This window comes from Pelodiscus sinensis, chromosome 12, assembly GCF_052426305.1.
Source record: "Pelodiscus sinensis isolate ZL-2025 chromosome 12, ASM5242630v1, whole genome shotgun sequence".
NCBI lineage: Eukaryota > Metazoa > Chordata > Testudines > Trionychidae > Pelodiscus > Pelodiscus sinensis.
The window spans coordinates 37,951,249-37,977,468 of NC_143063.1; the positions used below are offsets into that span (position 1 = coordinate 37,951,249).

General features: G+C 43.7%; 1 protein-coding gene across 2 annotated transcripts in view; it reads left to right on the plus strand.

Annotated features, from left to right (window-relative positions):
* The window catches only part of WWOX (WW domain containing oxidoreductase), a 793,519-nt gene that overhangs the window by 7,749 nt on the left and 759,550 nt on the right, over positions 1-26,220 (plus strand). For both annotated transcript variants that reach the window (XM_089781511.1, XM_075940019.2), the window contains exons 2-4: positions 10,735-10,799; positions 13,432-13,489; positions 17,540-17,718. In XM_089781511.1, the coding sequence (XP_089637637.1) occupies positions 10,735-10,799; positions 13,432-13,489; positions 17,540-17,718 (302 nt within the window). The remainder of the gene's footprint in view (positions 1-10,734; positions 10,800-13,431; positions 13,490-17,539; positions 17,719-26,220) is intronic.

Genomic DNA, 26,220 nt, shown 5'->3' on the forward strand with positions numbered 1-26,220 from the left:
CAAAGCTGCACTGGTATGGAATCTGTTGCAGAAAATGTATAAGCACCCACCAAAAAACATTTCCAACTCTCTTCTCTCCATAGGATTCCGTTGAGATCATGGCAAGCATCAGCATCCTGCTTGGCCATATGGATTAGCTACATAGGGATACGTGCAACTTGTAGAAACAAAGCCAGACTCCCACTTTCCCATGCCCTCAGCCCTACACTCCATAGCCACTTGCCCTGGTACCTGGTCCCGGGAAAGCGATTGCTCAAACCAGCTGCGTCCATCAGCAGTGGAAAACAAAATATGGTGCTGCAATGTATTTGGCAGCCCTGGGGAACCCCTGGTTCTACCTCAGCTTCTTCATCTACAATTTTATCCGCCAGGTTAGGTCTTCTGCGTACTGCGTCTGTGCATTCTGAAGTATCCACAGAGCTCTGGGCAGTGGAGGTAGGGTCACTGTTGAGGAAACAGCAAGTCTTTGGTGAAGCGCTGGAGCATCAGTTTCCTTCACAAGCCTTATGATAGGTTTGTCTCAATTCTTTAATCTTTACTCTGCACCGTGGTGTGTGCCGCTCATATCCTTCTTCACACAGGGATCAAGAAGTGTGCCTATATGGGTCCCAGTTCCTACAGGACATTCACACCTGGGATTGAACAGACTTCTGTCGGTCTAACAGCTCTGTGCTTGTCCAAGTGGGGGAGCGTTTGGTATGATGGCCAGGCCTGGGCACCTGGGAAAATGCCATGTGACCACTGTATAGTGAGCTATCCCAGAGGGAGATGGGTGGAATCCAGGTGCTCAGGCAGCAGGAAATGGGATTTAAATTTCTTGAGGATTGCAAGGGTGTGGGACAGCAGGTAGCTCCCTCACTTGGCTGCAGAGTGGTGGACTTCAAACTGCTGGCCAGAACAGCTGCATGTGGGCTATTTCCTGGAGACCAGAATCAGTGATAAAATGCTTTGAGGTGTCTATGCTGCATGTTTGTTGGCCACACAGGGAAGGGAAAAGAAAGAAGTCCCTCGTGGAGCTGGAAGTTTTTTGTCAACGAAAACGGCTGTTTACTGCAACAGAAGTCGAGTTGCAGTGTGTACCTCGTGCAGTTTTATCAACAAAAGGCACATTTTCCTTGTCAAAACTTGCTGTGAAGATGAAGCCTTACTGTAAATCAGGCCTGTGTGTGTATACACATACTTTATTTTTTTCAATAATTAAAACAATATGCTAAACCACTGATGAACCTACCGTATGCAAAATAATTCATTCGGTGAGTCAGTCTGTTAGCTGCCATTAGCTTAGTTCCATTTAAGTCAGTAGAGCTGTGCAGACTTATACCTAAAGCCGAAAATCTGACATTGCAAATGAAGCTGACTTTTTTTTTTAAGAAAATGTTTGATTTGTAACTATTATAATTTAGTTTCTGATACTTTTATTTTTAAAACTGGTTAACTTTCGAATTAAGTGTTACATTTTCCATGTATAGGAAACTAGATCTAAAGGCTCTGCATCCTTATATTTCTCTTTTCAGGCTTTGGTTTTATTTATTTCCAGTTTTTGCTTTCAGTTTATTTTGCTGACAGTGACTTTAACATGTACTTGTATTTTCTCCCTTTATCAGAAACATACAACTATAAACTGCATGTGTTTTGACCAAGTATTTTAGTAACTTACCAATATGAAATGTCAACTAATATTCTTCTGCATACATGGGTGTCAGCAATGATATTGATTCCATAATTCACTTGTGTGCATGTGATCACATTTTCAATATTTCTAGTATGTGCATGCATGATAATGTTTGTAAATTTTATTCACTGTATACAGTGGCATCTGTGTAGGGATTCTAAAAAGTGTAGAACTGAAATGTGTTTTTCTGATCATCTGTTTGTACAGCAGTATCAAACAGACCCTAGGTTTGTAATTGTAGTAAAGGCCTTCTTTCTGTGATGTCATCCATCTGCTGTCCAGACATGCAATCTCGAGAAGTGTGCTGCTTACCAGGAGTTCATATTCAGGATGTGACCCAGAGTCTTCTGGAAGTGATTAAGCCTTCAGATCTCTACCTCTTCCTGCTTCTCCATGTAGGAACTAAAGATATGGCCAAGAATGACCTTGAGGCGGTCACAGCAGATTATGTAGTGCTGGGAAGAAGGATCGAGGTATTTGAAGCACAAGTGGTGTTCTTTTCCTTCAACCAGAAGGATGGACGAGGTCTGGCTAGGGATCATCAAATTGAGGAAGTAAATGCATGGTTGCGCAGGTGGTGTCAGAGAAAAGGCTTTGGTTTCTTCAACCATGGGACTCTGTTCTGGGCACAAGGATTGTTGAGAAGAGATGGGATCTACCTAACTAAGAGAGGAAAGAGCATCTTCGTGGGCAGGCTTGCAAACCTAGTGAGGAGGGCTTTAAACTAGGTTCCTTGGGGGATGGTGTCCAAAACCCTGAGGTAAGTGAGGAAGTCGGACACCGGGAAGAATCACAAGGAGGAACGAGCAACAAAGGAGGACCCCTGGTTTGGATTGAGAAGGTAGGGTGATCGTCTGGTTACACTGCTCTACAGCCAAAATGCTTCTGAAATAAATGTAGTCAAACTTTACTAATTTTGGGTCACTGAGAACGAAAATGATGCTTAAAATTGTTGATTGGCTCTAGTTTTCAAGATATGCTATTGGGTCAGTATATATGACCCTTGACTTGCGAATGGCGGAGGATAAGTGAGTTATAAAGGGAAGGGATCTCAATTTAAACCAGAAATGACTAAAATACATCTTTGGATCTATGAATAAATCTGACTGGGTTTGGACAATACTTGCTTTTTAGGCAAAACAATGAATGATGCAATCTGAAGCTGGTATTGTGTCATACATGATATGAATTGCATCATGTTATTCCTAGAAGTCATGGATGATGCCATCGTAACGAAGCTTACATCACTCTGCTGAACAAATTGCCCTATATCAGCTCTGGAAATCGTACAGTGTCACGTTCTCTTATTTGTCAGTGTTTGATTTTGCAATGGGACACATTTCTGTTTAGCCAAAGTGAGCAGAGATGCCTCGTACTTGTGTGAACAGTGCAGATACCTTCTGCTATGTTTGTGGTGAAGTGACTTTTGCATCACACAAGCGCAGTATAACCACTATGGTTAAGAAAGCCTATCACCTTTATTTTGACTGCAAAATTGGAGATCAGGACAAGAGGTGGGCCCCACCAATATGCTGCAACACTTGTGCAACAAATCTTCGCCAGTGTTTGAACAGGAAAAGGAAATCTATGCCTTTTGTAGCGCCAATGATTTGGAGAGAGCCAACAGATCATACCAGCAATTGTTACTTCTGCATGGTGCCTCCCACATGGGAAAGGTGAGTCAAAGAAGAAAAAGTGGACTGTGCATTATCCAAACAGTCCATCAGCTATACACTCAGTACCCCACGGAGAAGGACTGCCGGTTCCTGATGCACCAGAATCATTCTCACTTGAGTCAGAAGAGGAGGAGGATGAAACTTCTGGTCCTGAATCATCAATGTCACAGGACCCACATTTTCTCCCATCCTCCTCCTCTGAACCACCTCATAACACAAGGTGAAGTGAATGACCTTGTCAGGGATTTGGAACTACCCAAGAGTAAGGCAGAGCTGTTGGGCTCCAGACTACAGCAGTGGAATCTCCTGGCAGGTGATGTTAGGGTTTCCATGATCTGTGACTGTCAAAAGGCTCTTGTCCCATTCTTCTTCATGAAAGGTGATCTTGTAGCCTTCAACAACATCGATGGTGTGATGGCAGCCCTCAACATCGTTCACGATCCAGATGAGTGGAGACTGTTCATTGATTCATCGAAGACGAGTCTTAAAGCTGTTTTGTTGCATAATGGCAATGTTTTGCCATCAATTCCAGTTGGTCATGCAGGCCATAGGAAGGAAACCTATGACAACATGAAACAACTTTTGAGGTGCATAAACTATGACCAACATCAGTGGCAGCTTTGTGGCAATTTGAAGGTTGTTGCTCTCTTGCTTGGTCTGCAGACTGGATACACAAAGTACTGCTGTTTTCTCTGCAAAAGGGATAGTTGTGCAAGAGATTCCCAGTACATCAAGATAGATTGACCACTCCGACAGTCATTGGAGCCTGGGAGGAAAAGTGTTCAGAATCCACCACTTGTTGAATCAAGGAAGATTTTGTTACCACCCTTACACATAAATCTGGGTCTGATGAAGAACTTTGTCAAGGCTATGGACAAAACACAAGCAGCTTTCAAGTACCTCCATGGAAAATTTCCAAGGTTAAGTGAAGCTAAGATAAAGGAAGGTGTCTTTGTTGGTCCTCAGATTCTTGAACTTCTTCGAGATGATGCATTTGACCATGCACTGCGTGGCATGGAAAGCCTTCCAATTAGTGGCAATACATTTTCTCGGAAACAACAAGGCAGGCAACTACAGGTTGTTGGTGGAAAACCTCCTCAAGACATACAAAAGCCTTGGTTGCAACATGTCACTAAAGATACATTTTTTGCACTCTCATCTAGTTTTTTTTCCACCGAACTGCGGAGCAGTGAGCGACAAGCACGACGAGTGATTTCACCAGGACGTTGCAACAATGGAGAAACGCTATCAGGGCAAATGGAGCCCATCAATGCTTGCAGACTATTGCTAGATAGTGACAAGAGATGCTCCATTTAATGAATACAAGAGACAAGGCAAGAAGCGCAGAGTAGACACTGAATAGGACTAAACTATGTACATAATAGTTTTTTGCCTTTTTGTTTCATAATAAATGTTATTTATATAAACCTTTTGCTGATTTTTAAAGTGTTACATAAACAGGACAGGTGAAATATCATGTAAAGCAACCATAAACACATGAAAAGACCTAGGTTTACAATTTATGATTAAAACTCTGTCTACACAATATACATAGATGTAAAATGTAAAAACTTAAATATCTTGGAAACAGTAGCCAATCAGTTGTTTTAATTGTCATATTTGAATTCAGTACAACAAAATACATAATAAATAGCACATTTTATCTCTGAAGCAGATGACTTCTAAAAAATTGTAGACCACTGTTATCTAAGGTGTTTGTAAACTAATGCGAGAACCCTGGGAAACAGACAGGAAGAACTAGAAGCCCTGGCCCAATCGAAGAACTATGATTAGATTGGAATAACGGAGACTTGGTGGGATGACTCACATGACTGGAGCACTGCCATGGAAAGGTATAAACGGTTCAGGAAGAACAGGCGGGGAGAAAAGGAGGAGGAGTTGCATTTTATGTAAGAGCAGTATGATTGCTCAGAGCTCTGGTATTTAGATGGAGAAAAAACTGTTGAGAATCTGTTGGTTAAGTTTATAGGTGGAAGCAACAGGGGTGATGTTGTGGTTGGTGTCTGCTATAGACCGCAAGATCAGGTGGATGAGGTAGACGAAACTTTCTTTGGACAACTGAGAGACGCTTCCAGATCTCAGGTCTTGGTTTTCATGGGCGACTTTAATCACCTTGACATCTGTTGGGAGACTGATATAGCAATACACAGACAATCCAGGAAGTTTTTGGAGAACTGCTTGGTACAAGTCCTGTAGGAACTGACCAGGGGCCATGTGCAGCTTGACCTGCTGCTCACAAACAGGAAGGAACTAGTAGGGGAAGTAGAGGTGGGTGACAACCTGGGAAGCAGTGATCATGAGATGGTAGATTTCAGGATCCTGACCAAAGGAAGTAAGGAGAGTAGCAAAATACACACCCTGGACTTGAGAAAAGCAGACTTTGACTCCCTCAGAGAACTGATGAGCAGGATTCCCTGGGATGCTTACATGAAGGGGAAAGGAATCCAGAAGAGCTGGTAGTATTTTAAAGAAGCCTTACTGAAAGCACAGAAAGAAACCATCCCGATGTGCAGCAAGAAAAGCAAATATGGTAGGCGATCAGATTGGCTTACCGGGGACATTCTTGGTGAGCTTAAACACAAGTGGAAACTTGGAGTGATGACTAGGGAGGAGTATAAATATATTGCTCGAGAATGCAGAGGAGTTATCAGGAAGGTGAAGGTGCAGTTGGAATTGCAGCTAGCAAGGGAGTGAAGGATAACAAGAAAGATTTCTACAGGAATGTTAGCAATAAGAGGGTGTGGGGCCCTTACTGGATGAGGGAGGTAACCTAGTGACAGATGATGTGGGAAAAGCTGAAGTACTCAATGCTTTCTTTGCCTCTGTCTTCACAGACAAGGTCAGCTCCCAGACAAATGCACTAGGCAACACAGAATGGGAAGGAGGTGCATGGCCTTTGGTGGAGAAAGAACAAGTTGGGAACTATTTAGAAAAGTTAAACATACACAAATCCATGGGCCCGGATTTAATGCATCTGAGGGTACTTAGGGAGTTGGCAAAGTCATTGTGGAGCCTTTGGCCATTATCTTTGAAAACTCGTGGAGATCGGGAGAGATCCTGGATGATTAGAAAAAGGCAAATGTAGTGCCCATCTTTAAAAAAGGGAAGAAGGACAATACAGGGAACTACAGACCAGTCATCCTTACTTCAGTCCCTGGAAAAATGGAGGGAATCCTCAAGGAATCGATTTTGAAGCACTTGGAAGAGGGGAAAGTGATCATGAATAGTCAACATGGATTCATGAAGGGCAAGACAAATCTGATTAGCTTCTATGATGAGGTAACAGGCTCTGTGGATATGAGAAAGTTGGTGGATGTGATATACCTTGACTTAGCAAAGCTTTTGATAAGGTCTCCTACAGTATTCTTGCCAGCAAGTTAAGGGAATATGGATTGGATAAGTGGACTATAAGATGAATAGAAAGCTGGCTAGACTGTCAGGTCCAACAGGTAGTAATCCACGGCTTGATGTCAGGTTGGTAGTTGGTTCTTAGCAGAGTGCCCCAATGATCTGTTCTTGGACCAGTTTTGTTCAACATCTTTATTAATGACCTGGATGAAGGGATGGATTGCACCCTCAGGAAGTTTGCAGATGACACTAAAGGGGGAGAGGTAGATATGCTAGAGGGCAGGGATAGGGTCCAGAGTGACCTAGATAGATTAGGGGATTGGACCAAAAGTAATCTGATGAGGTTCAACAAGGACAGAATCCCAAGCATTGTTACAGGCTGGAGACCGAATGTCTTAAGTAGCAGTTTAGTAGAAAAGGACGTAGGGATTACAGTGGATGAGAAGCTGGATATGAGTCAACAATGTGCCCTTGTAGCCAAGAAGACTAATGGCATATTAGGGTGCATTAGGAGGAGCACTGCCAGCAGATCCAGAAAAGCGATTATTCCTCTTTATTTGGCTCTGGTGAGGGCATATCTGGAGTATTGGGTCCAGTTCTGGGCTTCCCAGTATAGAAAGGATGTGGATGCATTGGAGTGGGTCCAGCGGAGGGCGACCAAAATGATAAGGGGGCTGGAGCGCATGACCTATGAGGGATTTGGGTTTGTTTAGTCTGCAGAAGAGAAAGTGAGGGGGGATTTGATAGTAGCCTTCAACTTCTTGAAGGGGGGTTCCAAAGAGGACGGAGAAAGGCTGTTCTCAATTGTGACAGATTGCAGAACAAGGAGCAATGGTCTCAAGTTACAGTGGGAGAAGTGTAGGTTGGATATTAGAAAAAACTATTTCCCTAGGAGGGTGGTGAAGCACTGGAATGGGTTACCTAGGAAGGTGGTGGAATCTCTATCCATAGAGGTTTTTAAGTCTCGGCTTGACAAAGTCCTGGCTGGGTTGATTTAGTTGGGATTTCTCCTCCCTTGGGCAGGGGGCTGGACCTGATGACTTCCTGTGGTCTTTTCCAACTCCAGGATTCTATGATTCTCTCTCTCTCTCAAGCTCTTTAGTTAAACAATGGGTTGGAAAATTTTGGTTTGACCTTTACTTCTTTATTTCTTGAGGAATAAAATATGTCTTGTACCCAGGATTGGATAAAGATAATAGGCTGTGTTCCCAACCCCAGCTCTGCATAATGGCCAAACCACCTTACTTGGAGTGTGGGGGAGGTGGAGCCATGGTGTGTGAATGGAACCCTGGAGCCACTTGGAGAGTGTGAGGGGCAATAGAATGGTCACCTTTTTTTTTCTCTCCTGGGATATTAAAAGGTTTCTTCTTTACCACTGAGAGGCACAAGTAGTATTAGGGATGAAACAGCAGAACTTAATCCAGGCCTCACCCTTCCTACTCTTTTTATTCTGCTTGGGTGGTGTTTAGGGATGTAAGGGCTACTTATATTCCTCCTCCCCCTCCCCCCGCCTTGCTGCATGTATTGGAAGTAGCAAGGAGTAAGGGGAAGCAGGAGCTGGTGCTGTGGGGAGCCATCTTGCAAGCTGGTTCTCCCCAGCACCATCTCTGTGGTGCTGCCTCCCCCCAGTTCTGCTGCCTCTATTAGAGGCAGTGGAGGGAAGAGGGAGCTATGGGGCTGTCCACAGTCACAGCCCCTGTCCACAGGGATCTGAACGCTGGGACTCCCCATGGACAGGGGCTGCAGCGGGCTCTGCATTTAAAATGTAGTAGGATGCAGCAGGCAGTCTGGTTCAGTCCCTGATGGCGCTGGTCTGGGACCAAACCCTGCTGCATGTCTGTTATTTAAAATTCAGAAGGAGCCAGGGGGTGGGCAGGCTGCCCAGCTCCTCCTGCCTTTCAAATTGCAGAGTTGCAGCGGGGTTTGGTCCCAGAGCCGGAGCAAGCTGGAACTAAACTGGCTGCCGATCGACTAATTGAGTAGTCGATAAAAATTCTATTACTACTTGATTAGTTAAATATCCTGCTTCTTAACATCCCTAGTGGTGTTTGCAGAGTGCCCCAGAGCAGTGGGTCAACACCTCCTTGAGATGCAGAGTCAAGTTTTACCTCACAGAGCCTTTGCCCAAGTCTGCAGACAGTTGGAAATAGGCACCATTGCAGTGGTTACTCTTGGGGCATGCTTACAAGTTTTTCTTCCCAGATATGAACGTTAGAAATGCACTTTCTTTTAGATGAAAAGAGATTCTGATTCAATAACAAGCTAGTGTTCTAAGCATGGACAGGGGTGCCAACAGCCTCCATGGGCCCCTGGGCAAGGTTGAAGGGGAGGAGCGTGCTTCACACTCCTGGAAGGGACAGGGCAGCCAGCCCTGAGTATCTCAGTGAGTACACTACGCTAGCCCCCAGGCAGCCCTCAGCACTGCCTGGAGCATTGCATTGCCTTTCCCCTCAACCCTTCTCACTGTCTGGAGTGTGCAGCGCTCCAGCAGCTGTTTAAAAGGCACAGGGCTCTAGTTGATGCTGCTGCAATGGCAGTGGCCAAGAGCCCCTTTGAATTGCTGGGCTCTGAGGCAGTTGGCCCCTTGATTTCCCTTCCCCAGAGGTGGTCCTGAGCATTTGTCTATAATCTATATGCCTTCATTTGGCCCTGCTTGTTTACCTGAGCTCAAATGTAGAAAGCCGTGGTTAAATTTATTTTTCAAGTGAATAGAATGGATGAGAGATGATGCCATTATGAGCCTGTTTAAATGAACCAATTACTACAGGGCTTCTCAAACTTTGTGATACCACGACCCCTTTCTAAGTTGCTCGTGACTCCCTGGGGGTCAGGACCCACAGCTTTAGAAACGCGGAATTAATGAATAAATTGGTGGTTTGCTGGCCTGTAGCTAAGTAGTATTCCTTCTTTTGGGCTGTGTAAACTTCTGTTAAGTTACACTTGCTAAGGCAGACATCCCAAGTAGGGATGTAATAGTGTAATCGATTAACGGATACACAAAAGCTTATAGGTTAATGCTATAGACTACACGCATTTCCCCTCACCCTCCCGCTAGTAAAATTTTTAGCAGACTAGCCAGCATCCCTACTCATTCTTGGCTCATGCTGGGTCCAGGACCTACCCTTGCTCTGGCTCTGCATTTAAAGTGTATTAGCAACCAGGCAGGCAAGCAAGCAGCCGGCTCAGTTCTGGCTTGCACCAGGTCTGGGAGCTCAGCTTCTCCCTTCCTGTGTCAGAGGCAGCAATGTGAGGTGACAGGCAGCCAGTCCGCGAGGGGAGCTGGCTTCTAAACTGGCTCTCCTCATGGACCAGCTCCCGCCTGGTACCCTGGTGCCTCTCACAGCGCGGATTAGCAAAGGGCTCCTTGGGAGTGAGGCCAGATTGCACTGGCTGCCAGCCTCACCCCCGGGCACTATAGAATAGTCGAGTAACTGATAAGAGTTCACAAGGTTAATTGACTATTCAATTAACCGATCTTTAACAGCCCTAATCCCAAATCTTTCACATATGAAGATTACTTGGGCAAAACTTTGAAAGGGATTTTTGTGACTTCAAACTTTTCGATAATATATTCCCATTGGAATACTGTGGATCCAATTCATAATTGCATGTTTCATGCTGATCCCCCTTAAGATCATCAGCCTTTTAGTATGCAATCTCTGAGCCTGTTAATGTTGCTCTTTAATCGTCCAGAGGGATTGCTTGCTGTCTGCTAGCTTGAGTAATGAGACTTTGGATCCAAACTTGTGTTTGAATTGTAGTGGCTCAGAAAAGCCTAGCACCATAGAATCTGGTTACCCTACGTAGCACTGATGAAACTACTTTTAAACAGCAAGGGGCTACTATTAATGTTTATGTGGAATATATTTCTTTTCTCAAAAAGCTTTTCACCACAGAAAGTTATACTCGGAATGCAGGAGGGACACTGCTGTGATGATACATTGTATTTGAAGGTAAACATTAGAAATGCATCTTTAAGCTACTTTTTAATAGTCTTTTTTAATTTTTTTTAAACAGTCATCTTGAAGAGAAAACCCAGTGGGAGCATCCTAAATCTGGAAAGAGAAAACGCGTTGCTGGAGGTTTGTGTTGTGCTTTTGTAACAAAGTAATGATCAGAATGGATGGAGGATCTAGGTGGAAGTTTTTTGCTGAATTTGGCCCCAGTCCTGTGAGCTATATTTTATAAGCAAAGCACTGTTGATTAACTGGGCCCCCCCATGTTTGCAATGGGTCTGTGCATGTTTAGTTTGCATGACTGTTTCTACATACAGGCAAAGAACAGGCAGAAGTGCAAAAGTCTTCTGTTTCCTGTCCTTGGAATGGATGCAGAGACTTAGGGCAAGATTCTTAAATAGTGTTATGGCCCCTTTACACTACTTAAGTGACAGAAAGCATTTGTTTTGGCTGTAAGTGTCATTTCAGCTAGCAGAAAGTTCTTCTCATGTAGGCGAATTCCTTCTTCCAAGTTCCAAACTGGCCCCTTGATTAGGGATGTCAGCATGCAAATAACTACATGATTAACCAATAAGCCTGGGCTTATCTGTCAATCCTGTCAACTACATACATTCCCCCCTCCCCCACTGCCTCTGTGTCAGAGGCAGCAAGCGGGGAGAGGCAGGAGCCCATGCCCTCCCCCACCCCCATGCTTCTGCCTGTGATAGAGACAGCAGAGTGGAGGTTGAGGGGGCAGACGGGAGCTGATACGCGTGGGGAGCAGGCTTTTAAACAGCTCTTCATGCATGCTGGCTCTGTGAACCTTCCTGCCCCCCCTCTTACTGCCTCCAACAGAGGCAGCGGAGGAGGTCAGGTAGGAGCTGCTGCTGCCTTCACACACTGCCCCTCTCCTCCACACTGCTGCCTCTATCAAAGCAGGTGAGGGGGCAGGAGAAGCAGCGCAGAGTGGCAGGCTGGAGCCGGTCTGCATGGGAAGCTGTTTTTTAAACTGGTTCCCCCCTGTGGCCTAGTTCACATTTGCCATCCTGTGCTGCTGTCTCTGATATAGGGGCAGCAGCATGGGGTGATGGGGCTGGGAATGCACTGGCTGCCGGCCCCGTCCACGATCAAATAGTCACGTAACTGCTGAAATTCAATGTGGTTATATGACTATTCATTGCATGCTATCTAAGGGTATGTCTACACTACCACTCTAGTTTGAAGTAGGGTGGCTAATGTAGGCAATCGAAGTTGCAAATGAAGCCCGGGATTTAAATATCCCGGGCTTCATTTGCATCTTGCCGGGCTCCGCCATTTTTAAATCCCCGGTAGTTCGGACTCCGTGCCCACGGCTACACATGGCACGGAGTAAGTAGTTCGAATTAGGCTTTCCGTTACCGTGGAACGAGGTGTAACGGTAGTTCAAATTAGCCTAATTCAAACTACCTACTCCGTGCTGCGTGTAGCCGCTGGCACGGAGTCCGAACTACCGGGATTTAAAAATGGCGGTGCCCGGCAAGATGCAAATGACGCCCGGGATATTTAAATCCCAGGCTTCATTTGCAACTTCGATTTCCTACATTAACCACCCTAGTTCGAACTAGGGTGGTAGTGTAGACATACCCTAACATCCCTCCCTTGATACCTCCCTTCCTTTTGCGTTGAGCAGATCTCTATCACTGGAGAGAATAAAATCCCTTGTTTTCTATTATGATCTCTTCTTGCTTACCAAAAAGATTGTTGGTCAGGGGAAAGCTTCAATAAATGTAGAGGATAAATAAAAACTGCATTTTTAAAGGAGGCAAAGTTGTACATAGAAAAGAATAGTCCTTCATTAAGAGTAAATGATGCATGACATTAACATTTTCAATAGTCAAATCTAATATTAAAGGGGTATTAGTAACATTTTGGCTGGCGATGGGGAAGACAGCATTATAAATAGGCATGCCAGACTTAGACTCCATCACTAAATTTGAATTTTTTATTTGATCTTTTATCCAACTTATTGTGTCAATAAAATTTCTAAAGCCTAAGGAAAAGGATAGGCTGTTCATGTGCAGCCAATGTTTAATATGGTATCAAAATGCGCACATACCTAATTGGAACACTTTCGGTATATTTCAGTCACCGCCCTGATGAATTACAACTGATATTTTCAGCCAAGTAGCTTCTATGAAATAGCAGGAAAGTTCCTTGTTTTAAACATTTTAATGGGTATGTTGTGGTTTGTAGGAAAATATTCTGTTTTACATCTTCTTGCTTCTTTCCTTGAATGTATCACATTCCTAATATACATACACTAGTGCCTATTCCCATGTTGTGATATGTACTGTGCATTATATACAATATTGTAGAATCCAGTGTTTTGATAGCCATTGTACTTGACCATGCATTCACACTAGCTCTGTCCTAGCTACATGGGATATGTGCAACATATAAGGAGACAGGATCAACCTGTGGGTTTGTACTGCAAGTAAAGTAATTTGTGAAAGGTTTATGAGCCTTCTGCAAACATCTCAGTATCCTTTAGTAATGACCATATGTCACACCATATTTGTTGTTCTATATGTCCTGCATGTTAGACCTTTCATCTGAGACTCTTTCCTTTATTTTGATGATTTGTGAGCCATTCTTGTTTGTAAGCTTGGTTTCATTGTTAAAGTCAAGCATGTAGGAGTACTAGGGATGGAAATCCTTGTATTTATTTCCCATAGTTAGCAAGGCTAAGAGTTCAAACTTCCTGTAGAAATTGCTTTGAGAGAGATTTTCTGTATTCTAGATCTGCCATATGGGTGGGAGCAAGAAACAGATGAAAACGGACAAATCTACTTTGTGGAGTAAGTATTTGAATACATAGAACATAAATGAATAGGTGGGCTGATGACACATTGCCCCCACACCCAGCACTCGCTCATTGGTTTCCATTGACTGGGAACTGTGGCCAGTGGGAGCTGCAGGGAGGACTACATCTCTCTAAATCAATGTATATTTCCCTCTGATCAGTTTCTGCTTGATGCATCATGGGAAATGTGGTCTGGCTATGGAGTCTGGCACAGAGGGAAGAATGAGGGAAGCTTCTGAAATATAACTCCCAAGCGTTGGTAGGAAAATGCAGTTTAATGTTGAATCGTAGAATCATAGACTATTAGAACTGGAAGGGACCTTGAGAAGTCAAGTCCAGTCCCCTGCACTCATGGCAACACCAAGTACCTTATAGATCAGGGTCAGCAACCTTTTCAAACCAAAGAGCCAAACTATATCAAATTCAGAACAAGTGGTCAACAAAGAGCTGTATAAGAATGCCCATTTGCATGACTGAAAATATACAACTTAATATTGATAACTGACATGATTAATAAGAGCATAAATGAAACCTTGTACTCACAGATTTTATTTAATGGGACTTCTGCTATTGCATCTTTTCACACATTTCTTTGAAGTTAACATCATAACTGGTCAAATCCAGTTTCATGCACACATTCAGGCTGCCTTCTGTCAATCTTATGTCAGGGAACTGGGGATGAGGGGGTGCAGGAATCTGGGTTGGAGTGTATGAGGGGCTCAGGGTTGGGGTGTGTGGAGGTGCAGGAGTGTTATGGAAGGGAACTGGGGATGTGGGAGTCCAATGTACATAACAGACGGACACTTTCGGCACATGATAGCATAGATTATATTTCTGGATGCGCAGGAATATGTGTTCTTGATCTTATAACTCACTTGGTTAGGTCCAATAATGGTATCAGCAGAATGAATATGTGGACAAAGCTGGCAACGGGGTTTGTTGCAAGGGAACACTTCGCCAAAGGATTAATGCCCACAACAGATATCAGACAAGATCACAAAGAAAAAACAGTTTCTTGCCATTTTAACCAGAAAGGACACTCTCTCAATGACTTAACCACCTGCATTCTGCTACAAAGACCTTTTACATCTGCACTTGAAAGGGAATCCTCTGAACTGTCATTCATGTTAAAATTCGACACCCTCCAAAAAGGAATGAACAAACACTCAAACTATCTTACCCATTACCAAGATACCTTCCTCAATTATCACCTCTGATACCATTAACTCACAAACATCCCACTCTCCCCACCTCTAATATCAATTCACAGACACTTACCTTCCTTCCTCCCCCCTCCTGTTCTGAAATGTGATTTGTCCTTTTCATATGTGTTCATTTTTTTAAATTGTATCCTTTGGTATATATGGTTGTGACTATTTTCTTCCACTATTTGATCTGAGGAAGTTGGTCTGGCCCACGAAAGCTCATCATCTAATAAACCATCTTGTTAGTCTTTAAAGTGCTAAGTATTGCTGTTACACTCGCAAGTTCACTTAAAAGAAAGGCAAACATTTTGGAATGACTGTCTGTGAAGAGTAGAATGCAGACAGCAAGCATGAAAGAGATGGTGAGGATTGGGAAGTAGTATAAATGGCTGAATAGGCACTTGGCTAATTAGTTTCTATTCTCTGATCTTAAAGGTTTCTAACTTGCGGCAGTAAAAGGAAAGCTAGATTTCACTTCAGCCAAAAGATGACTGTATTACAAACGTTTGAGTATTGAAAACAAGTTCCCTTGCTTTCCACAGATCTATAGAAAAGAGTATCCCTACAACTCTCATAAGATCACATTGTCTGGGTGTGACAAGTAGCAGTGGGATACAGTTTACACTGGGAATTTATATCAGCATAACCAGGGCTCGACAAATTATGGAAAACCCTACTCGCCAAACAAAAAAGGAACTTGCCACCCTCCCCCCCCCCAAAAAAAGTGTTTTTTTTTTTAATGGCATAAATTTCTAATAAGAATAAGAACAGTAATTACTAATAAGTTATTAATAAATATCACCCAAGTTGTTGTTAAATATTTTATAAACCTCTACCTTTTCCCTCTGCTGCCATGTCTCCTCCCGTTGCTCCATCAGCTCCCCTGGTGCCTGCTTCCCCCAAGCCCCTCACCCTCCTCTGCTGTCCTGACTCCTGCCCTTCTCTTTGTCTTCAGCCTTCCTGAGATCTGCCTCCCTCCACCAGCCCTTCTCTCCCCTGTGCCCACTCCTCCAGTAGCCCCACTCTGATCATGTGAGCTACCCCTCCTCATCCCCTCTCCTAACCTCCCTCTACACACCTGCCCTGCCTCTCTCCTCTGGTGCTGATCCCTCCCCTGCAGGTGTCTGCCCTTTTTTTGCATAAAGGCAAAGGCACTTCAAGTGAACTCCCCCTTTCGCTCCCTGCTGGGTGACAGCAGCCTTTTCCCTGCCCTGTCCAGCCCCTCCCCATGGACAAGCACCCCTCGCTCCCAACCCACAGAGGGAGCAGGGTACAGGGACAGCACAGACACAGAGGGGTGCAGGGAACAGTGGGGAGGTACAGGGGTGGCGCGGGGAACAGGACGCACAGAATCAGAGGGACGCAGGGATCGGGGAGAGCAGAGTGCAGGATGCGGTGGAGGCACGGGGATTGGGACGCAGAGAACAGGAGGGACAGAGGGATCAGGGTCTAGGGGCAGTGCAGGGAATGGGCAGCACAGAGCTGGGGGGGGGGGAGTGATCAGGAGGAGCAGGGTGTGAGGTGCAAGGGCAGTGCAGAGCCAGAGAGTTGCAGGGAAGAGGGAGAGCAGGGGACCTAGGGTGCAGGGGAGTAGGCAGCGTAGGGAACGGGTGGCTCCGAGACAAAGGGGCGCGGGGCGGGCGCAGCGAGCCGGGCAGTCGACAGGGAGCAGTCTCTCTTGCCGATTTTAAAGGGCCGTGGCGGGACTGGGGCGGGGCAGGGTGGGGCCTGGCTGTGCCTCGCTGCAGCCAGCTACCGGGGACACACGGCGAGAGCCAAGCTGTCACGGCCCTTTAAAATCGGCAGGGCCACGTCATGCCAGAATCCTGGTGTCTGCCAGCGTCCTGCCCTCTGGCTTACGCCCCGCCTCCTCGCGCCAGAGCTGCACACAGGCAGCCCTGTGGCAAGAATTGCTGCACTTCCCCCTCCCTGGTGGTGCTCCTCTTCTCCACCGGCCAGCGGATCGGATAGGGCCGTGCCACCCGTAGTGCGGGCTTCAGCCAGCCCATCACAATGGCCCACCGAGCCAGTCTGCCCCTGCACTCGCCAGCTGGTAAAATCTGCTCACCACGGGTGAGTGTATTTGTTGAGCCCTGAGCATAACTGTGTCTTTCAGGAGCAGTGTTGTCTTCAAGTCATCATTGTCAAGTCCATGTCGAGTCTCGAGTCTCTAAAGTCACTTTCGAGTCCAGTCCCAAGTCGAGTCTCAAGTCCTAATTTAAAAAATGTCAAATCACTTTTGTACAAGCCATCAATATTGGCATTTTCGGACAATTTTTTCACCAAGTCAATTTAACAAAATTAGCAAGTCTCAAGTCACAAACAATGAACCTGAGTTGAGTCTCAAGTCAAGTCATCTAGGCAACTTGAGTCCCACAACTTGAACTCAAGTCCGACTTGAGTTGTCAACTCTGCTCAGGAGTGTGAAAAATGTATACCTGTGAAGGATGTATTTGCTATACTTATATATACCCTGGAGTAGATAGTGCTAGGTCAATGGAAGAATTCTGTAGACCTAGCTGCTGCTTTTTGGGGAGATGGATTACCTAAGGTGATACAAGAATGCTTCCCATTTTTTTGAAGGTAGTGCCTATGCTGAAAGCTAGTGCAGTGCAGTTGCAGCAGTGTTTCAAGTATTGACAAGTTATAACTCTTAAAGGTCTTTGTGCCAGAGATTAAAAAGGAGAGAACAAGTCACATGTTCTGTTAGTAACAAGACAAACTGATAGAAAATTTGCAACATTTCTGTGTTTCCATAGTGCTTGCATCCATCCAACACTGCATAGAAGAAACAAATTAGTTTGAAATCTTGTTTCTGTTTTTTTTTCCAACTTTTACAGCCATATAAACAAAAGGACTACGTACCTTGACCCCAGACTGGCATTTACAGTTGAAGATAATCCAGTGAAGTCTACTTCTAGGCAGAGATATGATGGAAACAGTACTGCAATGGAAATCCTTCAGGGTCGTGATTTGAGTGAAAAAGTGGTTATAATCACTGGAGCGAATTCAGGAATAGGTAGGTCAATGTGACACTTGATAAGACGTAATATTTTACCCACTTAAATACCAGGTAGTTTTGATCTAAAACTGGTTAGATATATTTTAAAAATATACATTCACCCTTCAATTCTGAATTGAATTCACATCCATTATTACTAAGATGAAGTTGATTGGAGAATTCGTTTTCCCCCAAATCATCCTGATCATTCATCTCCTACTGTAGTTTGTTTGTGTGTAGGCATTTTATAGGTAAAGCTTTTTTAAAGTTACTGATCAGTTTTTTACAAATAGGAATTACTTTTGAGGTTTAAGAACGGCTTAATTAATTTCCTTTTCAGAAGAGGGTCCATAGACTTATGTAGTTTGCCCTACTTCTCTTGCCACTCCCTTGGTTTGAGTCCTTGCGAGTATGGTTGTAGTAAAAGTAAACTGTACGGGCAGAATGTCTCTTCTGTTTCTACTGTTCAATTTTTGGAGGAGTCAAAGTTGCGAAGACATGGTTAGATAGGAACAAGGAATCCAACTTGATTCTCTCTGAGGCCAGTGCAGGTAATCCACTGAGCTCTCCAAAATGTTATTTAAAACTTCAGTTGATTTTAGTCCTTTTTTGTAGCCTATATTTTGATTTGTAGAACCATCACAGCAGTAGTGGAAGTATCCTCATGCAAGTTGCCACAATTGTTTTTAAAACAGAAGCAAGTTAAATAAAAAAACTTCAAACATCATACTTTTGAGATGCATGGCCTGTTAACAATTCTTTTGCACAATGAAAGGATTTCTGAACCAAGAGTCAGTCTGAATTTCCTTAGTACAGTTCATCCTTAAATCATTTAAAAGGGAACATTCTCTGATTTTAGTAGTTTTAGGCTACAACAGGCTCTTAACTTTTCTTATTGTCAGCACATGTCTTGGTTAAAGCTGTTTTTGGCAAGTTTTATATCCGTGACTGAATAACTTTATGTAAACTCTCACAGATTTATCTGGCGTTGCTTGGGTCCTTAACTCAATTTTTTTTCTTTTGGAAAATAAAAGGAAAATGTTACATGCTTTATTGAAATTATTGTGTTTTTGAGGTGTTAATTATTGAACACTTATCCTCATTTGTCCCCCTCCCAAGAGCTTTTTAAATTGAATTCAGTGCTAAATATCTGAGACTGTTTAGCTCAGAAATAACTTTGAACCAGGTGAGGTGGAGAGGGAGGGGGAGGGAGAGAGGGAGAAAAAGAAAAAAATCTAGGTTATCTTGTCAACCTATTGAGTGAAACAGTGTTCCACACTTGTATAGAGATACTGTAGTCCAGGGGTGGGGAATCTAAGGCTAGGGAGCCAGATGTGGCTCTGGTTTACTTGGATCTGGCCCCCGCTGTTCGGGGGGTTCTCCCCCAACATTGGGAAGCCCATGCTGGTGCTCCAGTCTCCTCACCATTCACCTGTGGAACACACAATCTACTAGTCTGAGCGCTCCCAGGCTCTGGTGTGCAAGAGGAATGTGGGAAGTGTGTTTCTCATTCTCAGTCGGGGGGCCACATCAGTGAGGGTTTTTTTTTTTTTTTTTTTGCTTACTGATTTTTCTGTGGATCAGCAGAATGTGACCCTAAAACGGTTCTCCATCCCTGCTGTCGTCAAAGGGTTTGACACTTCATCCAAGTTTGTGATGTCTGTGAAAGGGTAACTATTTTTGAGAAAATGTCTGGATCTGTACAAACAGACTCATGAATGGAGACAGACGGATGCAGATTTCTAAAATATATAGAATCATAGAATACTAGGACTGGAAGGGACCTTGAGAGGTCATCGAGTCTAGTCCCCGGCCCTCATGGCAGGACCAAATACTGTCTAGACCATCCCTGATAGATGTTTATCTAACCTACTCTTAAATATCTCCAGAGATGGAGATTCCACAACCTCCCTGGGCAATTTATTCCAGTGTTTGACCACCCTGACAGGAAATTTTTCCTAATGTCCAACCGAAACCTCCCTTGCTGCAGTTTAAGCCCATTGCTTCTTGTTCTATCCCCAGAGGCCAAGATGAACAAGTTTTCTCTCTCCTTATGACACCCTTTTAGATACCTGAAAACTGCTATTATGTCCCCCCTCAATCTTCTCTTTTCTAAACTAAACAAACCTAATTCTTTCAGCCTTCCCTCATAGGTCATGTTCTCTAGACCTTTAATCATTCTCGTTGCTCTTCTCTGGACCCTCTCCAATTTCTCCAATATAGATAGTTCCAAAAGGTCAAAAAGAGAGAGGTCAGATAATTCAGGCATTTGTGTCTAATTCATAGACTCCAGGGAATGAAGTCCTTTTCTGCACAGGAGTTTCAGATTACAGAGGATAAACATAGTGGTTGCAGCTCCATAAAAGCTGGAACTCCAAGTCAGGGTGTTTGTTTGTTGGACATCATTCTGGTGAAATCTTGACTCGATTGGAGCCAATGGGTATTGGAGTCAATACTTCAAAGAGGCTAAGATTTCACCTTCAATCTAGGTTTATGTACAGTTGAACCCTAAAAGTTAAGCAACTGAATCTGTATGAGGGCAGTTAAAGAAGTTGTCTTATTTACAGTAGAGGCAAAGTTTCTACAGCGATCACTAGGAGTTGGAGGTGCTCTTCACCTTGGTGAATGCTTAGCCACTCATTTCATTATCCGAGTATTGATTTTTGTGCTTAACCCTAGTATCTCACGTTGGAAAATATTGGATGAAATCTTGGCTCCACGAAAGTCCTTGGAAAAACTCCCACTGATTTTAACAGGGCAAGGATTTCCTCTACTCTGCTTGACTTCTGTACTCATCTGTAAAATGGGCAAAATATCTACAACAGAAGTCTGTTGTGAAGATTACAGAATACTTGTGTGGTAGGGGTTAAATATCAGGTAATTGAATAGCTGTGTAACCACATGAAATCTTATTGGTTACATGACTATTCAATAGTCTCTGGGGGTGAAGCCGGCAGCCAGTCCCCCCCAGACCCACTCCCAGGGAGCTCCCCTCCCCACTACTCTGCACTGCTGCGTCTGTATCAGAGGCAGCAGCAAGGGGAGACACTTTAAAAACCAGTTCCCCACACAGACCGGCTGCCTGCTGCTGCCTTTGCCGGGGTCCGAGCTTCCCACAGACAGAAGCTGCTGTGGGCGGTGTAGGGGACGAGATTGGTGTAGGCTGCTGCCAAGCAGCCTCTGTACACAGCAGCTGTGGACAGAGGCTGATCCATCAGCAGCCCCTGTCGGTGGGGGATCTGGGACCCCCCCCCACCCGGACAGGGGCTGTTGCCAGGGACCTGCCTCTGTCTGTGCTGAGCCCAGGCTTGCCATAGACGGAGGCAGCAGTGCAGTGGAGTTAGGGTGGGACATACGGCACTGCTTTTATGCTAGTTCTCTCCCCAACACCAGCTCCTGCTCCTCTCCCCTTGCTGCCTCTGATATGTAGGTAGCAAGGGGGAGGAATGTGTGTAGTCGACAAGATTAGCCAATAAGCCTAACTAATTGATTAGTTGATGGAATTTCCATTGACTACTCAATTAGTTAACAAGGAGGGTGCTCGCTCCCCTTCTGTGCCTTTGCTTTGAAATGTACAAGAGCTGGCCATGGCTCTTGTACATTTCAAAGGGAGCGGCACAGCAGTCGGGACTCAGCGCGAGCAGGAAGTGCGCCGTTTCCCATGCTGCCCCTCTGCCTCCCTGTGGAGACAGTGCTGGGGGGAACCAGCTCCTGCTCCCCACCCTCTTTGGTGCCTCTGATACAGAGGCAGCAAGGGGGTGTGAAGTGACTAGTGAAGTACAGGAAATCCCTGAGATACGACCGCCCGAGTTGTGGAACCCCCCCACCCCCGCACTTACAGCCAGTTTTGTAAGTGAAGGGGCTGAAAACCCCCGATTTACGTCCTCAGCCTGCATTTACAATGGCGCACGACGCCTATCGTAAATGAGGGTTCGAGTTATGACACCCCCGACTTGCAACCCTTCCCCAGGAACTGATTGTGTTGCAAGTCGGGGGCCACCTGTAGTGACTCTACCTGATAAAGCTAGGCTTATCAGGTAGTCAACTAGTCATTTACATCCCTAGCTAGTAAATATCAAACTTTTTTCTTTCTTTAACTTTACAGATCTTGTCTAACCATATGATAAAGATTCTTTAGATCTTGTTTTGTTTTTTAGCCAGGACTGAAATTTCATACTCTGAATATTGCATCAGAAAAATATTGTGTGCTACAACACTATTATGATCAATTTTATTCTCTGCTATGAATGGTAATGGTAATAGGTTAACCCATCTATTTTCACAAACTGTGTTCCTGCAGTCTTACTGACACTCAAAGTAGTTCTTTTAAAGTAAGTGAGATTGCTGGCAATATATTAAGGGCATATCTAGACTACACTAGACTTTCGAAAGAGGATATGCAAATTCCGTGCAAATTTTTCCTTAAAAAATGAGTTTTACGCGGCTTGCTGACAAAACCGCGTCTTAATTACTTTCACTTTCCTGCAGAATTTGCATATCCTCTTTCGAAAGTCTTGCGTAGTCTAGATACGCCCTAAGTGAGTGGCAAATGCATTAAGTATTACCCTGGTTTGATTTCAAAGGAAGAGTCATTTAATTTGTATTTTGCCAATACTTTCATACAAATAAAAATAATTCTTTAACATTTTTTCCACTAGAGGGCTGTATTGTCATTTGTAAATATTAAACAAAAGAACTTTTTATATTTTTCTCTGTGGTTTTTGTTAAATACTTTTGAATTTTTGTAATGTATATTATGTGTTTTTAATTATCAATGCTGAAGTTCAAAGTGTGAAGTATGTTAGCTATTTCATTGAGTTCTAGTCTATAAGAAGATGCAATATTTTCAACTTCGCAGTCTGTTTTGCCCAGTTACACAATGTGCATATTTGTAGCAGTATTTGTTTTTAGTATCAGGGAGACATATATATTTGAGTGTGGTTTATATATTTGATGGAAGCTGAATACACAAATATTACTCTAAATTATGTTACATCTAAGGTTACTCTATGACCTTGAAACTATACCCCAGCTTCATTTTCCTTACACATTGGTTACCTAACCTATTATAAATAGTGACCCTAAGCTGGAGGGAGAGGTAGATATACTGAAGGTAGGAATAGTATCTAGAATGACATAGATAAATTGGAGGATTGGGCCAAAAGAAATCTGATGAGGTTCAACAAGGGCAAGTGCAGAGTCCTGCACTTAGCATGGAGGAATCCCCTGAATGGCTACATGCTGGGACTGATTATATTAGACGAGAAGCCGAATGTGAGTCAACAGCATGCCCTTGTTGCTAAGAAGGCTAGCATCATATTGGGCTACACTAGTAGGAGCAGAAGTGATTATTCACCTCTGTTTGGCACTGATGAGGCCACATCTAGACTGAGTCCAGTTTTGCCCAAAAGGATGTGGACAAATTGCAGAGCGTCCAGCAGAAGGTTCAGAAAACTATTATGGGGCTGGGCACAAGCCTTAGGAGAGTGGCCAGGGAACTGGGCTTATGTAGTCTACGGAAGAGAAGAGTGTGGGGGGATTTGATAGTCTTCAACTTCCTGAAGTGGGTGAGGGATTCCAAGGAGGATGGAGCTAGGCTGTTGTCAGTGGTGACAGATGCCAGAACAAGAAGCAGTGGTTTCAGATTGCAGTCGGGGGGGGGGAGGGGGGGAGGGGGGGGAGTATAAATGACCTCCTACTACTTATGTTGTGTTACACATTTGTCCCTCTACACTTCTACAATATACCAGCATATCTTTGTGCTGGTGCGGACTTCGGAAAACTTTTTTTAAAAAAGCTACCTTATATGAGATGGTTCGTTTCATCGCAGTTTCATTTTTACTTTAAACTAAATTTAACATCCCTATTGTGCATGGCTGTTTTGTAAAATCAACTATTTTTCAAGCAAATACAGGAAAAAATTTCAAAAACTCTTGTACTGAACATGAACTGTCCATTTTGCTTTGTCTTAACTCTTGACTTACAGACCCTTTTCATTTCATAAACTTAGTTGATCTGGGAACATTTCCTCTATTTCAAAACCAATGACTGTGTATTAATACTTTATATTAAATAGAAAATGATTTTGTATTGCAGATGACTAGAGACCCTAGTCAGGAGTGAAGCCTAATTCTACTAAGCACTGTTAAACTCACGAGAGCTTTCATTATACACAGATTTGTAGTATAACACATAAGGATGCCAATACAAAGCTGCAGTAGTCAGTGTATTGGTGCCTAGAGTAAGGATGTATTCTTTTAATATATCACAATTTAAGCATCAGTAGTATAGTTATTCAACTGTTTTGGATAAACTGGTATTTGGATTTATAGAGGTTTTAAAAAGCCTTTTAAAAGATATTTCCCTTCTCCTTGCCCTTGTCTGAATTACTGTGGTTATTGGTGGGCTCTGCTCTTTACCAGAGTTTGACTTGCATGTCATTATTAGAATACTAACTGTTCTGTACCTTCTGAATGGAATGGAATGTATGTGAAATGAAGTGTAAATTCTCACTAGTAAATGCTACAGCTAAGGTTAGTTTCAAAACAACATTTGCGTATTCCTAAATACATCTCAGTGTTGTAAAATCTTACTCACCCCAAGAAAGTAAGATATCTTGACAAGTGAGTACCTATTAATTTGCATACTGTCATCATGACCATGTATAGGTGGTGAGATTTTGTTCATAGATGGTTGTGATATTTAAGTGATTGTATTTATCATGCACTTTGACTGTCTTGTTTGCTCTTGTCCAGGGGAGGGACATATGATTTGCTGGGTTTCAGGGCAAGGTGTGCACTTTCAGAAGGGGCTGGGCCTTGAATAGAAGAAGTAGAGTGCACTTCTAATCTAATCTAATTTTAACATCCCTATTCTGGGTAACATGTGAACTTCAGACTAGTAGAAATTCCTCTGAATTTCTAATGAACAGATTGTTATGGATTATATATCCCACACATGTGATGGAAGAGCTAACATGGACTACAACTCAGTTAAGATACCTGGAAATTGGGTCTGCACCATTTCTTCTTCCCTCTCCCTGAGTCCCAGATGAGGAATGAGCTTGTTGCCTTGCATAAAGAGAGGAAGCCCAGAGCAGAAAGGGGGGCAGGGTCTGCAGCAAGGTGCTGCAGGAAAGGACATTTTCCCACAGTACTCTCTGGAGCAGGGAACTAGAGCCCAGAGGATCACTCCTGGGGTCATTAGTCATAAGGGACAGGGAAATGGGAGAGAAGCCAAGGGTAGTTTGACATTGTTTGGTCCTTTGTTGAGGCTATTTGAATGCTAGGGGTAAGCCTAAGAGCCCTCCAGTGTAAAGGAAGTTCGACAGATGAGGAGTCTGGGTTCACACAAGGTAGAAGCTACTGAATTATGGTCCTGACCTTGCTTGCATAATTTGAGCCGTCCAAATTAATAAATTACTTCAGAAGATGGGTGGTGCTAGCTGAAGGGCCTTGGACAAATATTTTTCAGGAGCACTGGAAAGGGTCTGTTTGCAATGCTACCACCAGCTAAAAGGAGAGCATTCTGACATGGCAACCTTATGAAAGACAGACACAGAGTGCTTACATTTAGTCCTAAGAGGTCCCAAAGCTTACTGTCATAACACAGTTTTAGACAGAAAGGTATTGTAATTTCAAGAGGCTTTATGGGGTCTCTTCTCTTTCTATATCTAAAGCTTGTATATTTGGACAAAAGCTAACTAAGAGTCCGGCTCTAGTAAAATGATGCTTGTGTGCTGGACCATCATACTGCAGGATTGAGGCCAAAGGCAATTTGTTGTACAGGTGGATCCAAGGGAGCTTCATGTAAGGGCAGGCATGTAGCATTCATCCTCTTTACAATCTTTAAGACACTTGGCTAATGCAGTGGTTTTGCTCGCTTTTTTTAAACAGCTTTCTAAACTGCTTATGGAGACATTTTTGGGTCTCTGGTACTCAGCAGTTACCTCTTTCACCAGAAAGCTTTCCTATATAGGTGGGAAATAGTATACAATCTCCTGTATGAAACGTACACTTTATATGTGGGTCATGCTCTGATGCTCTTGAATATTGCTTCATCCTTCTTGGATCTATGGACGGAAAGCAAGTGTGAATTAAAATACCCACTGACATGTCCTTTTGATTATTATTCTTCATAAATCACAGGTTAAATAATGTGTTCTGTACTGCCCAAAAAGATCACTTTGAGAAATATGCCAGACATGGGAGCTTGCTCAGGCTTTCAGCAGAGGGCATAATGCTCTTATTCTGAATGGCTGGTGATTGGTCTGTGTAGTGTGTATGATGTTGAGTCCTAACTAGACAGTACAAATGACAGTGTCCTTAGTCAAATCCAGATCATATGGGAGGAATAAAGCAGACCCAATAAATACCAGTGAGGACTATTATGTTAATGATATTGGTCTGATTCCTTAAGTATGTTTACTGCCTCACTGTATTACATAGCTCTTGGTGGTCTCAGCCCATTCAGACCCTTGTCTGAATTAGTAAGGAATTGCTCACCTCTGCTTTTGGAGCA